At 36.4% G+C, this 13,857-nt stretch overlaps 1 protein-coding gene across 3 annotated transcripts in view; it reads left to right on the top strand.

Moving 5' to 3' along the window:
• Positions 1-13,857, top strand: part of PIAS1 (protein inhibitor of activated STAT, 1) — a 120,598-nt gene that overhangs the window by 82,555 nt on the left and 24,186 nt on the right. For all 3 annotated transcript variants that reach the window (XM_008573764.1, XM_008573765.1, XM_008573766.1), the window contains one exon: positions 3,850-3,955. In XM_008573764.1, the coding sequence (XP_008571986.1) occupies positions 3,850-3,955 (106 nt within the window). The remainder of the gene's footprint in view (positions 1-3,849; positions 3,956-13,857) is intronic.

Here is a 13,857-nt window from a genome sequence, read left to right on the forward strand (position 1 = left end):
TTACTTCTAACAGGGGGGAACTTCCTGTGGGAACCAGTACTTGAGTATTGTGGTTGAGCTAAATTGCTGCTTTGCTGCTGTTTCCATAGGGAAGGCTTTTTGTGCAGCTCAGGGTTTAATGGTTGACCTTATAGGTACTTCCGGCTCTCCAGATACTCGGTGCACCTGGGTTGTGTTAGAAACTCTGATCTGGGCCTGAGTTTTTTCATCATACTGCACCCCATGCAATTCTGCTTTCTCGACCAGTCTCCTCTGAGTGGTCCTGTGCTGATTGGGGGGTGGATTGGCTGTCCTTGCGGTGGCCCAATGTTCTCCTGGTGGGCCTATCTCCCCCCCCGTCCTCCCCAAAACACTTTCCATGTGATGGGCCCTGCGTTGGTCTCTTGCGTTGACTCACCAGCCTCTGAATGGCTCCCCTTTTTCAGCTGTTCTGGCTCCTCGCTCCTGCGTTTGTCCACGGGAACCCTATTAGTGGTCTTGCTGTCCTGGGGGCCACCAAAGTTCTCTTCTCCCCTTCCATCTCCAAGTAACTCTATCTTAAGGGCACAGCTGTAGCTTCTGCCGGCTCCTGCTCCATGTGCTCCAGCATTAAAGAGGCTGTAGCCCGAAACGCTGAGAGCAATTTGTTCTTTCATCGTCGTTTCTCCTGCCTTTATGAATTCTGTAGGTCTCGCCTCCTCTTCACGTGAGCCCCAGCGGCCCCAGCGGCCCCAGCTAGGCTGGTGTTACATTTTTATAGTTGTAAATGGTTGATTTGTGGGAGAGAATGACACCAGGGACCATCTATCCCACTATCTTGACCGGAACTCCTCAATGGTGTATTTCTATATCTTTGTTAGAAAGGGATTTTTTTTTTTTTGTCTTTTTTCGGGTCCGGCAACGGATCGCAACCCTCAGTGTTGTGCCCGGACCGGGACCGGCAATGGGATCGCAACCCTCGGTGCTGCGCCTGCACCTCGCTCAGCCAGTGAGCGGGAACTGGTCTGTATGTGGGATCCGAACCCTCGGCGGGAGCGCCACCGCGCTCCCAAGCGGCGCACTGTAGCAGTGCGCCACCGGGCCGGCCCATAGAAAGGGATTTTTAATTTTATCAAAATCCTTTTTGACATTTCCTTTGATTTATGTGTCACTGTTAAGTTTTTAAAATCCTTTTAAATGTTTTACTTTTAGTGTACCTTGGAGTTCCCTTCTCCCCCTTTTTGAAGAGAGTGTTGAAAATGTTTGTTTTGGTTTTGTGTATGAAAAGTATAGCCCACCAAGAAGGAAGGGAATATTTTGGGTGACAAATGAAAGGAGTCTGAAACCGTGAGAGTGGAGGGAAATATGGTCACTGATATGTAGCACTAGAGGAGTGAGGGAGATACTCTTTCATGGGGAGCCTTCCAAACCACAGAGATTTGAAGGTTGACAAGTTGGAGACCTTTTTGAAGTAAAACATTGAAAGAAAAGTAATCTTTTCCAAAGCCCAGAAGATAACTTATTAGATTATTTTTTGATCACTTTTAATTCAACTTGTGAAGATTGAATAGTTCACGTAGAATCTCTTTACTATTTTGCATATAACTTTTTATGGTTGGTTGCCACTGAGAAATGCTATAAGTATGTCTTTTCAAAGAGCCAGTACAGTACCTGAAGGAAATAAGTGAACTATATTATAACTTCTTATCTTACCTCAGAGTAATCACTACACTTAGTATTTATTAAACTCATTATTTGTAGAGAAATTATTTAGGTACTGGTGTAAAGGGCATATAATAAATAGACTATATTTTAATTATGGAGAAAGTGTTTCATGAACATAATAAACAATTCTGAAGACTTTTGAAATTAATATATATATCTCAATAGTTGGAGTTAGGTACCACTTTGAATGGTTAGCAGGAACAATATAATATCGTCAACCTAGAACAAATACTATGCCACTATTAAGTTTGGGGGTTTTTTGCAGCTGAGCCTCTTTTGTATGTAAAATTTAATTTCATATTATTAATACAAGTGGCGTTTGTTAAGACCTGACATTCTTTTTGCTGCTTTTTTTTCCTTTCTTCTGTTTGGTTACATGTTTCAACTAGAGTGAACATACCTTCCACTAACTTGTTGTTGTGGTTTCTACTTGATCTCTTCTTAAATATTTATATAAAGCCTTAGGGTAATTTCAAGTTCTGAAGATTCAAGCTGTCAGTACATAATTCCGCAGTGTTAATTAGCATTCCTCCAGTTTATATCACACTCTTGAAGCACTAAGCAAATAAATAATAATGAGAATGGTTTCTAAAGTTTTTTTTCCTAAAAGATTTTCAGTTCTTTTTTAGATCCTGTAAAATTTAGGAAAGTTGTAACGTTGCTTGTTTCTCATTAATATATTGTGAAATTTGTTAATGAAAGTAAGTTAGCTTTTTTGACACTTCATTTTTTGCCCAGAAAATGTATAGCATGTGAACATGGGTAGGTTTCTGAACTTTAAGTGAAAATTTGACCTCCTAGAGGATACTATTGGATATTTTCTCATGTTGCCAAATGAGGGGAATGCATTTTCAAAAGTGTGAAATTAACTGAAAGTTGGAATGTGCATTAGACTAGATTAGGAGGTTCAAAGCAATAGGATGTTTGAAAGCAAGAACTGTAGAGAACTACACTGGCCTTGATTATTAAGTCCCTTGTCTTGATATCCCTACTCGTTCTTCTTGGTTTCTAGTGCCTGCTCTGTCACCAGGCAGTTTCATGATCAAGAGCAGATTACATAATCCTTTTGTGTCTCAGTTTTATCAACCCTTCACTTACAAAAATACCTATCCTACCTATCTTTTATAGGCCTTCTGCAAGGTTTAACTGAAGTAGGTAGTATATGATAAGAGTGCTTCAAAAACTGTGTGAAGCTTTGATGGCAGCAAATATTTTTCCTTTTGTTTATTTTCACATCTCTTGATCTACCTCTTGATTCCAGCACCAAATGGGAAGTAGATCACAGCACCAAATGGAAAGTGGTCCTTCTTGTTTAGATTTCTCTGCTACCCTTCATAAGCATCAGCCCTCTTCCTTTTATCTAACCATGTGCCCTTCATTAAGTCTTGGCTTATTGATAATTGTTTTCTTTGAACACTTCTGCCACTACCGTCTCTGGGTACTCCTTCTGCTGGTAATGGGTATTCATCTATTCATTTGCCAAACCATTAGCTTCTCTTCAAAAACCTTCTTTAATATTCCCTCTGATTGTTGTGATAATGGCCCAAGTAGGGTTTTTTTCAAGAGCTAGTTACCTTCTTTAATATTCCCTCTGATTGTTGTGATAATGGCCCAAGTAGGGTTTTTTTCAAGAGCTAGTTGAAGGCATAGAGAGAGGTTAAAATGTAATAGATTAGGAAGCCAATCTCATTTGTAATTTTTTATATAACTACTATTTATTTTAGATATATGTATTACTTACTAGATAGAGTTTATGATAACTTTGACATCTTAATAGCCTTGGTTTATATTTAGTCTTAACGGTGTTCTTTCATATAAGTGCCTTAAATTTACTTGACTTCAAGTATAGGTAGTCAGGTAATATAGAAGCATGATAGACCTGGGTTTAAAGTCTGAGTTTGTCATTTGATGCAAAATTAGGGTACTTTTTTTTTTACTTCTCTATACTTCAGTTTCCTCATCTATAAAAACAGATTTATGACCACCTCAGCAGCCTTTCGATAAGGATTAAATGAATTATTGCTCATGAAAACACCTAAGATAGTGCTTGCCACACAATAGGTGTTTTAAGAAGTGTTAGTTTTCTTTCCCTATCACTGTGAGATTAAAATAGATGTGCTGTTTACTTACATATGTTGTTTGTTTTCTACTTTTTGTTTTTTCCAGAACTATTCCATGGCAGTATATCTTGTAAAACAGTTGTCCTCAACAGTTCTTCTTCAGAGGTTACGAGCAAAGGGAATAAGGAATCCGGATCATTCTAGAGCTTTAAGTATGTATGATAAACTTATTTCATTTGTGCAGCTAAACTATTTTTTTAACGATTAGAGTAGTATTTTCTCAAATGAGGAAATTTTTGGATTTGTGTTTTTTCTAGAACCTGTTGTAGAGGATGAAAAACACTGATAACCTAGTTTTGTGAGCTTGTAAACAAGACATGAGTAGTTTTAATAACTTTCTCATGAACTGTATGTTATAATCTATATTTTATTGATCTTAAAATTAACTTTTTTAAAGTCAGTCCATAAACATGGAAGAATATTTTATTACAACTTCATAAAATAAATACATGTTTATAGAATTCTAGGAGATGGGAAAGAAATCTTGGCATAAATTTCAAGAATGGTATTATAGATTTGAGGTCTATCCATGAAAAATGTACAGAGTTATATGATGACTACATCCCTACATTAACAAAGTAAGAAGAGTCAGTGGGGTGGTAGAAATAATAATGAAGTGGGTTCTACCATTAATCAACTATGTGGCCTTGAACAAGTCACTGTACTCCTGAGTCTCACATTGCTCATATGTAACAAGAAGTTTGTACCATGTGATTTCTAAAGCCTCTCCAAAGTCTGGGTTCACAGGTGCGAATTAATAGATGGTTTGTTTTGATGTATTGAATTTCAGGTGTAAGTAAGGTCTGCAAATGAACTGTTCTGGCCTCAATTTTTGAGGGTTAAGGTCAGAGATTAGTGGCCTGTCCAAAGAGGTAACTAAGTTCTTTACTCTCTTCTTTGTGAGAAGTAGATTCTTCATGGATGGATTTTGGGTGCTGGGCACTTAGGAAACAAAACTTTTACAGGCAGGAGTTAGATAGCTGTCCTTTAAAGATTCTTGACGTTGAGTTGATTAATGGAGCCCACTATTAGATTTGTAGTTAGGGACACTGGTGGAAAGAACTAAGGTAGCTTTTATCCTTTTCTCTAACTTGTTTCTATGCCAAAGTAAAACATCCCACTACCCCTGAATATACCCCTGAATATCAATATACCCTTAATAGTTCATTGAAGGACTTTTCTATATTGAAAGGGCCCCTTTAAAAATGCAAATAATCTTGAATCAAGGGGAGCACACTTTTGGCTAATGCTGCTTTAGACTTTCATTGACAGATGATGGAGAGCTAGAAGGACAGCACTGGTTTGGGATCTGGGGGAGTGGAAGCAGGGGAAAAAATGTAGTGGAGATCTAGCAAGAAGAGAATGGACACTTATTTTCCTTGAAGGGGAGTGCAAAAGAACTTTTTTTCCCCTCTTTTTTTTGGCTGGTGTGTGTGTGAGATTTAGCAGTTTAATTACCAAACTCCAGAAAAATACACATGAATCTTTGGATCCTGGGCAAATATAGGAAGTTTTTCCACTGATCATTGGTGGAGCTCAGTGAACAAATAAATGCTGAGCTTTTAAAAACTTATTCCATTTTTACTTTTTTCTGAGATGGTTGGAATCAACCAAATTAAAAGCATCAATTATGGAGATTTTCAGTTGTGTAGAATGAACAGTTTGTCAAGGAGAATCAAATATCTCATAGGTAATTTGAAACTAAGGCAGACACAGTCTTGAATGGTACACAGAAGTTTATAAGGCTTTAAGGATATGAAAATAAAATTTAAATACTTATTTTCTCAAGTTTTCTTGCCAATTACATTTCCTACCTGTGTACCTGCTGTATGAAGATGTGTCCATAGTGAAGGTTAGTTTGCACATTGGTCCTTAATCACTGTATTTAGGCCTTAGTCAAAGTCACTCCTTCCAAAAGTGCTAGAACTTTTTTCACAATCTTGCTGAAGTATTCCTGGTCATTCTACTGAGAATTTTCATATTTGCCTCATAGTGCTGGAATCTCAGCTACTCAGAAAGCATTATGGAATAATGTGAGCCTTGGTGGAAAAGGAAACACCAAAAAATAAGGCATATAAAGCTGTTTTATTTAATAATAATAATAATAACAGCAGCAACAGCTACAAGGCAAGCTGTCTTTGCTCAAGCTAGTTCTTCTCCACTTGTAGCTATAGCACCACCTGGAGGGAGAGTAGGAAGGTGAGCCTGGGATTTTATTTTCTCCAAGGAGCCATGGTTAGTTACTATTAAGCAGCAAAAGCTTAATAATTAATAAGCAAAAGCTTCTTAATTCAAAAGCTATTTATTTTAATTCTGATACATTGCTGGATGTGGAGAGGAATTGCACATTGGATGAGATTTTTGTGCAGTTTAATATTTTTTCTTACTTATTGGCTAGGGGAACCAATAGAACATTAATATGGTTGTAAGAAATTTGTTGTAATCAACTAAAGAACAGGTTATTTACCTTATGCTTTCTGTAAAGAAATAACTTGCTGAATAAATTGTATAATTAAATATTTAAAATAACAACAAAAAAATGTTGTCACTTATCTCAGATATTTTTGAAGAATCAAATTACTTGTTCATTGTAAGTTATTCTTAACCTTATATATAAATTCTGCTGGCAAAGTTTTATTAGTCAAGTCAGGCACTATTATGTTCTTGAAAGAATAAAGTTGATAAATAATTAAATATTTAAAATAACAACAAAAAAATGTCACTTATCTCAGATATTTTTGAAGAATCAAATTACTTGTTCATTGTAAGTTATTCTTAACCTTATATATAAATTCTACTGGCAAAGTTTTATTAGTCAAGTCAGGCACTATTATGTTCTTGAAAGAATAAAGTTGATAATATGTAGACTTTTACAGAAAATCCATTCTCTGATTTCAATTGATTTAATAAGTTTTATCTTGTGGTTTCCACCTTTGTGTAGAGTTGTCCCTCACTACAATCACAGAAACAGTCTTTTTACTAACTTCTGGTCAAGTTCCTCCCTCTTCTCCTCTCTTCCTTCAGCAGTTACTTCAAACTTTAGCCATGTTCTACTCAAACACTGTCCACCCGCTCTAGCACACTGCCAGTGCAAGAAAATTGGGGCCACAAGGTGGGAATTCTCCCAACTGCTCATTTCTTCTTTAATCTTGGTGCTACCGTAATTACTTTTCAACTTATCTACATTTGTACTCACCTTACTTTGTTCCCTCTAGCATCAGAAGGAAATGTCCCTTTTCTTGCTCAAAGTTAATCTTTTATTCATTTATTCTTCTCATTCAAGAAATTATATTGATTCTACCATTTTTCCAGGCACAGGAGAATATGGCATTTATACAAGAAACACTCCATCCTGCATCCCCCAGAAGTTTGCAATCTGGTGGGAAAGATGGACATTAAGTAATTGCACAAGTCATCAATGACTTACAGTTGTGACAAGTGCCTTGACGAAGAAAGACAGGGAACTCTGTAGATGTACAACAGGGCAACATAGTCCTCTCTGGTGCCATGACACTTAAGACAAGATTATAAGGATGAGGAGGAGTTAAGCCTCAAGATGGGAAGGGAATATGCCAAGAGAAAAGGCCGATAGAGCTGGAGTGGAGAGAGCAAAGGAGAACGGCCAGAGAGACAAACAGGTGTAAGTTCATATAGTAGATATAAAAATAGATGACAGAAAACCATTAAGGATTTTTAAGCAGAGCAATGACATGATCAGATTTGGACAATCTGATTTTCACTTGAGGACTAAATCAAAAGGGAGAAGGCCGATGCAGTGAAGCCAGTTAGGAACCTATTACAATAATACAAATAAGAGATGATGGTATCTCGAACCAAGGTAATAATGATAGAAATAGAAGTTGACACTTTTGAGAAGTATTGAAGGGTAGAAATTATATTGATTATGTGTGGGAAGTGAAGAAAAAGGAGGGGTCAAAGATAAGTTCTAGGCTTCTTAAGCACTGGGTGACATGGTAGTACCATTTACTGAAATGGAAAATAGTGTTGAAAAGATCGGGTTGCAGGGTGAGATCAGCGTGCACTCTTAGACTTGTGGTGTTTGAGATGGGATGAAACATCCAGGTGGAGATGCTCAGAAACAATATTATGAGACCTGGCTCCCTCGTTTGTCTGCTCTTTGTCCTGTAGTTTCAGTTCCTCCCTCTCTACAGGCTCTTCTTTGATCTTCTTCCCTGTCAGGTCTCTTTTAACTTTTAAAAAATAGGAAAACAAGCTCATCTCTAGAGAGAGCTCCATGTTCCTCCTGTGGTTCTCATCCTGATTTCTTTAAATAGTCTACACTTGCTCTTTGTACCTTCTCACTGCAACTCACTGTGATCCTTTAACCCACTGTCATTCCGCTGAAACTACTCTTGCAGATATCACAAGTAATGATCTGATTGCCAGATTTAAAGTTTATCTTTTCAGTTTTCATCTTGGATACATCTGTTGCCTTTTTCTTTCTTTCTTTTTTTTTTTGGCAGGAGGAGCCCAGGGGTAAACCCCTGAGCCTCCCTTCTGTTGCATTTGATATCAACCACTTTCACCTTGAAATTCTCTCCTCCCTCTTCTCTGACCAATTTCTCCTCAATCACTTGTCTTCAAAGGATTTTCTTAAGAGAAGCATCCTAACTATATCAACCACTTTCACCTTGAAATTCTCTCCTCCCTCTTCCCTGACCAATTTCTCCTCAATCACTTGTCTTCAAAGGATTTTCTTAAGAGAAGCATCCTAACTGTTGGTATTCCCTGAGGTTTCATCCTTGACCCACTTTTGTACATACTTTCTCTACAAACAATCACTTATACTGTTGTGGTTTAAACTAGCACCAACCCCCAAATATATATCTTCATCTCAGACCTCACTCCTGAATTTCAGACTCGTATAGGTCACTGCCTTCACCTAAACATTCCAGTTTACTTAAATTCATTTATTTATAACTGAACTCACCAAGTCTCTTCAAACTTATATCCTTTATACATATTTCTCAAATCTGTCTTCTCTATCCCTACCATCATTGCTCTCATTTAAACTTTTATATACTGCCTTTATTTTAAAAACCTATTCTTAAGTAGTATCTATCTATCCTTTCTTGACTCCTCTTCCTATTTCTCCTCTGGTAGCAACCTAAGTAATTTATACACCAGTGAACCAAAAACTTCATTGTCACCAGCATGACATATACAGTTTTCCATGATGTGGCACCTGCTCATTACTTCCCAGCACCACCTGTATTCACTCTTCTACTCATACTTTACATCCCAATGGTACAGAATTCTTTAGTCTTTTCCAAGCTCAGTGCTTTAAAATTATTCTCTATACCTCAAAACTTCTCTGCTTCCTCCTTTGCTTAACTCCAATTATCTTTTATGTTTCACTTTTTCTGGGAGGCATCCCAGAACCCCCAGAGAAGATGAGTTGACTTTCTCTTTTTCTTTGAGTTGACTTTCAGTTAGCTTCCTGATCATACTTCCATCAGAGCACATTAGAGCTGATGTGAATGAGTGTCTTTACCCTCTGCTAGGCTATGAGTTCCTTTGGGCAGGAATTTAATCTTATTTTTCTTGGAATTCCTATCGCTTAGCACAGTGCCTGGCACGTAGTAGATCCCCAATTTTTGTTGAAGTAAATTGATAAAAAGAGATCCAGAGTAAAAATCAGGTCTTGGTGCCTCTGTTTCCTTGCCTGTAAAATGAAGTATGTTTGGTTATTTCCAGCCTTAAAATTCTAAAAGGCTGAATTAAAATCTGGTATTAATGAAGGATAGAAGTTATTTTAGAGCATTAACAATCTGAGAACAGCATTAGCTAATAGAACAATCTGTGGTGATGGAAATGTTCTATATCTGTGCTGTCCCATATAGTAGCCACCAGCTATGTGTGGCTGTTGAGCACTTAAAATGTGGCTAGTGCACCTGAGGAACTGAACTTTACATTTTATTAAATATAAATTTAAATACAGCCTCATGCAAGTAGTGGCTAACTCTTGTAGCTCATGATAACGGAGATTAAAGACAAGATTAATTTTAAATATGGCTAGCTGTAACTTTATTATAGGTCATATAAAATACTGTTATCACTGTAGATTATAATAACACAGGAGAACTTTAACTTCCAGATGACTTCCCACGTGTTGGTTGATTACAGCAGGATAAATATTATATGCCTTATTTATTTATTTATTTTACCCCCTTGCTCACAAAGGGTGAGTACGAGGGGTCTTCAAAAAGGTCATGGAAAGATTTGTATTATCTTCTAATTCTGTTTTTCCATGAGCTTTTTGAAGTTCTCTTGTACTTTTATTTCACTTTATTTTTCTTCCATATTTTCTTGTGATTAAACTTAATAGTGCTACCACCCCCCTTTTTTGTTTTTCTATCTTTTGGTAAAGTTTATTGAACTATAGTTTATAGGCAATAAAAATTTGTTTGACAGTATACACAGATGTGAACTAATCAAAATATAGAACATCTTTCACCCCAGAAAATTCCCTTGTGGCCCTTTGCAATTCATCCCATCCCCTTACCCCCAATTCCTATAACCATTGATGTGATTTCTGCTCTGCAGTTTTGTCTTTTTCAGAATGTCACATAAATGGAATCCTACAGTATGTAGCCTTTTCTGTCTGGCATCTTTCACTTAGTATAATGTTTTTGGGGTTTGTCCATGTGATTTGTTCTTCTTTATTGCTAAGTAGTATTCCATTTATCTCTACCGTAATTTGTTTATCCATTTGTCAGTTGATAGACATTTGCATTGTTTCCGGTTTTGCACTATTATGAATAAAGCTGCTATAAACATTTACATTTTGCCATATGGATACCTCAGTTTTGTGGACATATGTTTTTATTTCTCTTGGGTAAATACCTAGGAGTGGGATTGCTGGGTCATATGGTAAGTGTATAAAAAACAGTTTGGCAGTTTCTTATAAAGTGGATATACTATTTTTGCATTCCCACTAACAATGTATGCGATTTCAAATTGCTCCATATTCTCACCAGCCTGCTTTGATTTTAGCCATTCCGTAGTGGTATCTCATTTTCCTGATGACTAATGATATTAAGCATCTTCTCATATGCTTATTTGCCATCCTTACAACTTTTTTGATGAAGTGTCTGTTTGAATCTTTTGCTCATTTCTTTTTATAAGTCATGCTTTTTGTATACTATGAAATCTTTTACTAACCCAAAGTCATAAACATTTTCTTTTATTTTTCTCCTAGAAGTTTTATTGTTTTATCCCTTAGATTTAGGACTACTATTCATTTTGAGTTAATTTTTGTATACAGTGCAAAATAAGGGTAGTGGCTCATTTTCCCCCCATATAAATATCCAGTTGTTCCAATGATATTTGTTGAAAAGACTGTCTTTTTCCCCATTTAATTACCTTGACACGTTTGTCAAAAACCAACTTACTATACATATGTGAATCTGTTTCTGGGCTCTATTCTTTTCCATTGACCTGTGTGCCTGTCCTTATGCCAAACCACAGTTTTAATTACTGTAACTTGATAATAAGCCTTGAAATCAAGTAGAATCTTCCAGCTTTGTTTTTCTTTTCAGAATTGTTTTGACTATTTTAAGTCCAGTATGTATAATGGTAATGCATAGTGACCAAATAGAGTTTATTTCAGGAATACTAGGTTAACTCAGCATTCAAAAGTCAATCAATATAATTCACCTTCTCAACAAACTAAAAAAGAAAAATTATATGATCATTTCCATAGATGCAGAAAAAGCATTTGGCAAAATTCAGTATCCATTCATGATAAAAGTTACAGCAAAATAGAGAAGGGAACTGCTTCAGTGTAATAAAAAGTATTTATAAAAAGCTGACAGCTAATGTCATAGTTAATTGTGAAAAACTTGAGCGCTTCACTGCTAAGACTGGAACAAAGCAAGGATATCTTCCCTTAGTGTTGCCCTGGAGATCCTAGCCAGCACACTAAAGCAAGAAAAAAAATTCTGACAGGTTAGAAATGAAGAAATATTTATTGTCTTTATTTGCAAATGACCTTATTGTCTGTATAGAAAAAAATCCCAAAGAATACCCAAAAGTGCTACTATATTAATAAGTTGAGTTTAGCAAGGTTGGAGAATACACGGTCAGTATGCAAAAACAACTTGTATTTCTACTAGTAATGAACAATGGGAAATTGAAATTCAAAAAACAAGAATTTACAATGGCATACAAAAATATGAAATAATGGCCAGCAACCAAACAAAAAAGAAAGAAAGAAAGAAATATTTAGGGATACCTTGCTAAATACTTGGGACCAGAAATGTTTGGGATTTTGGATTCCTTCAGATTTTGGAATATTTGGAGAATACCTGCCAGTTCAGCATCCTTAATCTGAAAATTTGAAATAGGGTATCATGTTGGTGTTCAAACAGGTTTGAGTTTTGGAGTATTTTGGATTTTTGGATTAGGAATGCTCAACCTGTGTGCTGAAAACTACAAAACCTTGCTGAGAAAAATTAAAAGAAGACCTGAATAAATGGAGGATTATACCATGTTAACAGATCAGAAGATTCAATATTGTTATATATCTCTTCTACAAATTGATCTATAGATTCAATCCAATCCAATCAAGATCCCAGTAGGATCTTTAAACGTATCTTTACAAGAAAGGATTGACTGGGATTGAGTCTATAGTGGCAAAGGAAAAGGCAAAGATATTTTGTTTTTTTTTTTTTTAATTGACAAACATTCTAAAGTAATTTCAGAAAATTCTCCCACCTTTAAAAATGAACATACAAATCACATTTTATTTTAAGTAATAATAGCTAATATAGATCGAGTATTAACTTAGATTATTTTAAAACATTTTACATGTATTAACTCATTTAATCTTTAAAACAATGCTGTGAGGTACTAATATTATTCCCATTTACCAAATGATGAGGAACAGAGAGTTTAAATGACTTAACTAAGGCTGAATTCTAACCTAGGCTGGCTTTAGCTCTTCTGCTCTTAACCACTATGTCATGTTGCCTCTCTTGTTTCAATTTCTAAGTACTAAACATTGAGCTTTGTTTTGCATTAAGACTGATATTTTGATCTATGGTATTGCTTTATTTAAGTGAAGGTTTAAACATGCAAAGTTCAAAGTCAGTTACTGCTGCGTGTATGGAGGATGCTGGTGTGGTGGTTGGTAAAGCCATGCAAAATGGTTAGTGTATTAGTCAGGGTCCTCCAGAGAGATAGAACCAATGAGATATAGATGTAGTCATATGAGAGGGGATTTATTAGGGGAATTGGCTCATGTGGCTATAGAGGCTGGGAAGTCCCACAGTAGGCCATCTGCAAGCTGAAGAATCAGAGAAGCGAGTCACATGGCTGTCAAAGTCCAAAGGCCTCAGAACCATGGAAGCTGATGGTGTGACACTCAGTCTGAGGCCTTGCCTGAGAACCCAGGAGGCCATTGGTGCAAGTTCCAGAGTCCAAAGGCCTGAGAACACGGAGTTCTGATGTCCAAGGGCAGGAGAAGAAAGTTATTCTAGCTCTAGTAGAGAAAGCAAATTTGCTTTAATTCTGCCTTTTTGTTCTGTCTGGATGCTCAAGCTGATTAGATGGTGCCCACCCACGTTTAGGGCTGATCTCCATTCAGTTACTGGACTCACATGCCAGTCTCCTCTGGAAACACACTCACAGACACACCCAGACATAATGCTTTGCCAGCTATCTAGGTATCTCTTAATCCAGTCAAGTTGACACCTAAGATTAACCATCATAGTTAGCACATTAGAATTCTATTTGCATGTTTATTTTGTATGACAGTTACTTGTTGCCTTTAGTAAGATACTGTTCTTTAAAATATCTTTATAAGAAAGGGTTATACACACTAAGATTGGCTGTATAATGGCAGTGACATACTTTTCATAATTTATACATGGTATTAATTAGCATAGTGTTATGATTACTATATTTTCCAAACTAACATCCAGCAGTTTATACCTTTCTGGATGTGACAGTTAGCCTATTCATAAAGACTTGGAAAATTTGGAATTCCAAGCCATGTGACTTTTTAGTCTGGCATCACAATCACATCTGG

This window comes from Galeopterus variegatus, unplaced genomic scaffold, assembly GCF_000696425.1.
Source record: "Galeopterus variegatus unplaced genomic scaffold, G_variegatus-3.0.2 Scaffold961, whole genome shotgun sequence".
Classification (NCBI taxonomy): domain Eukaryota; kingdom Metazoa; phylum Chordata; class Mammalia; order Dermoptera; family Cynocephalidae; genus Galeopterus; species Galeopterus variegatus.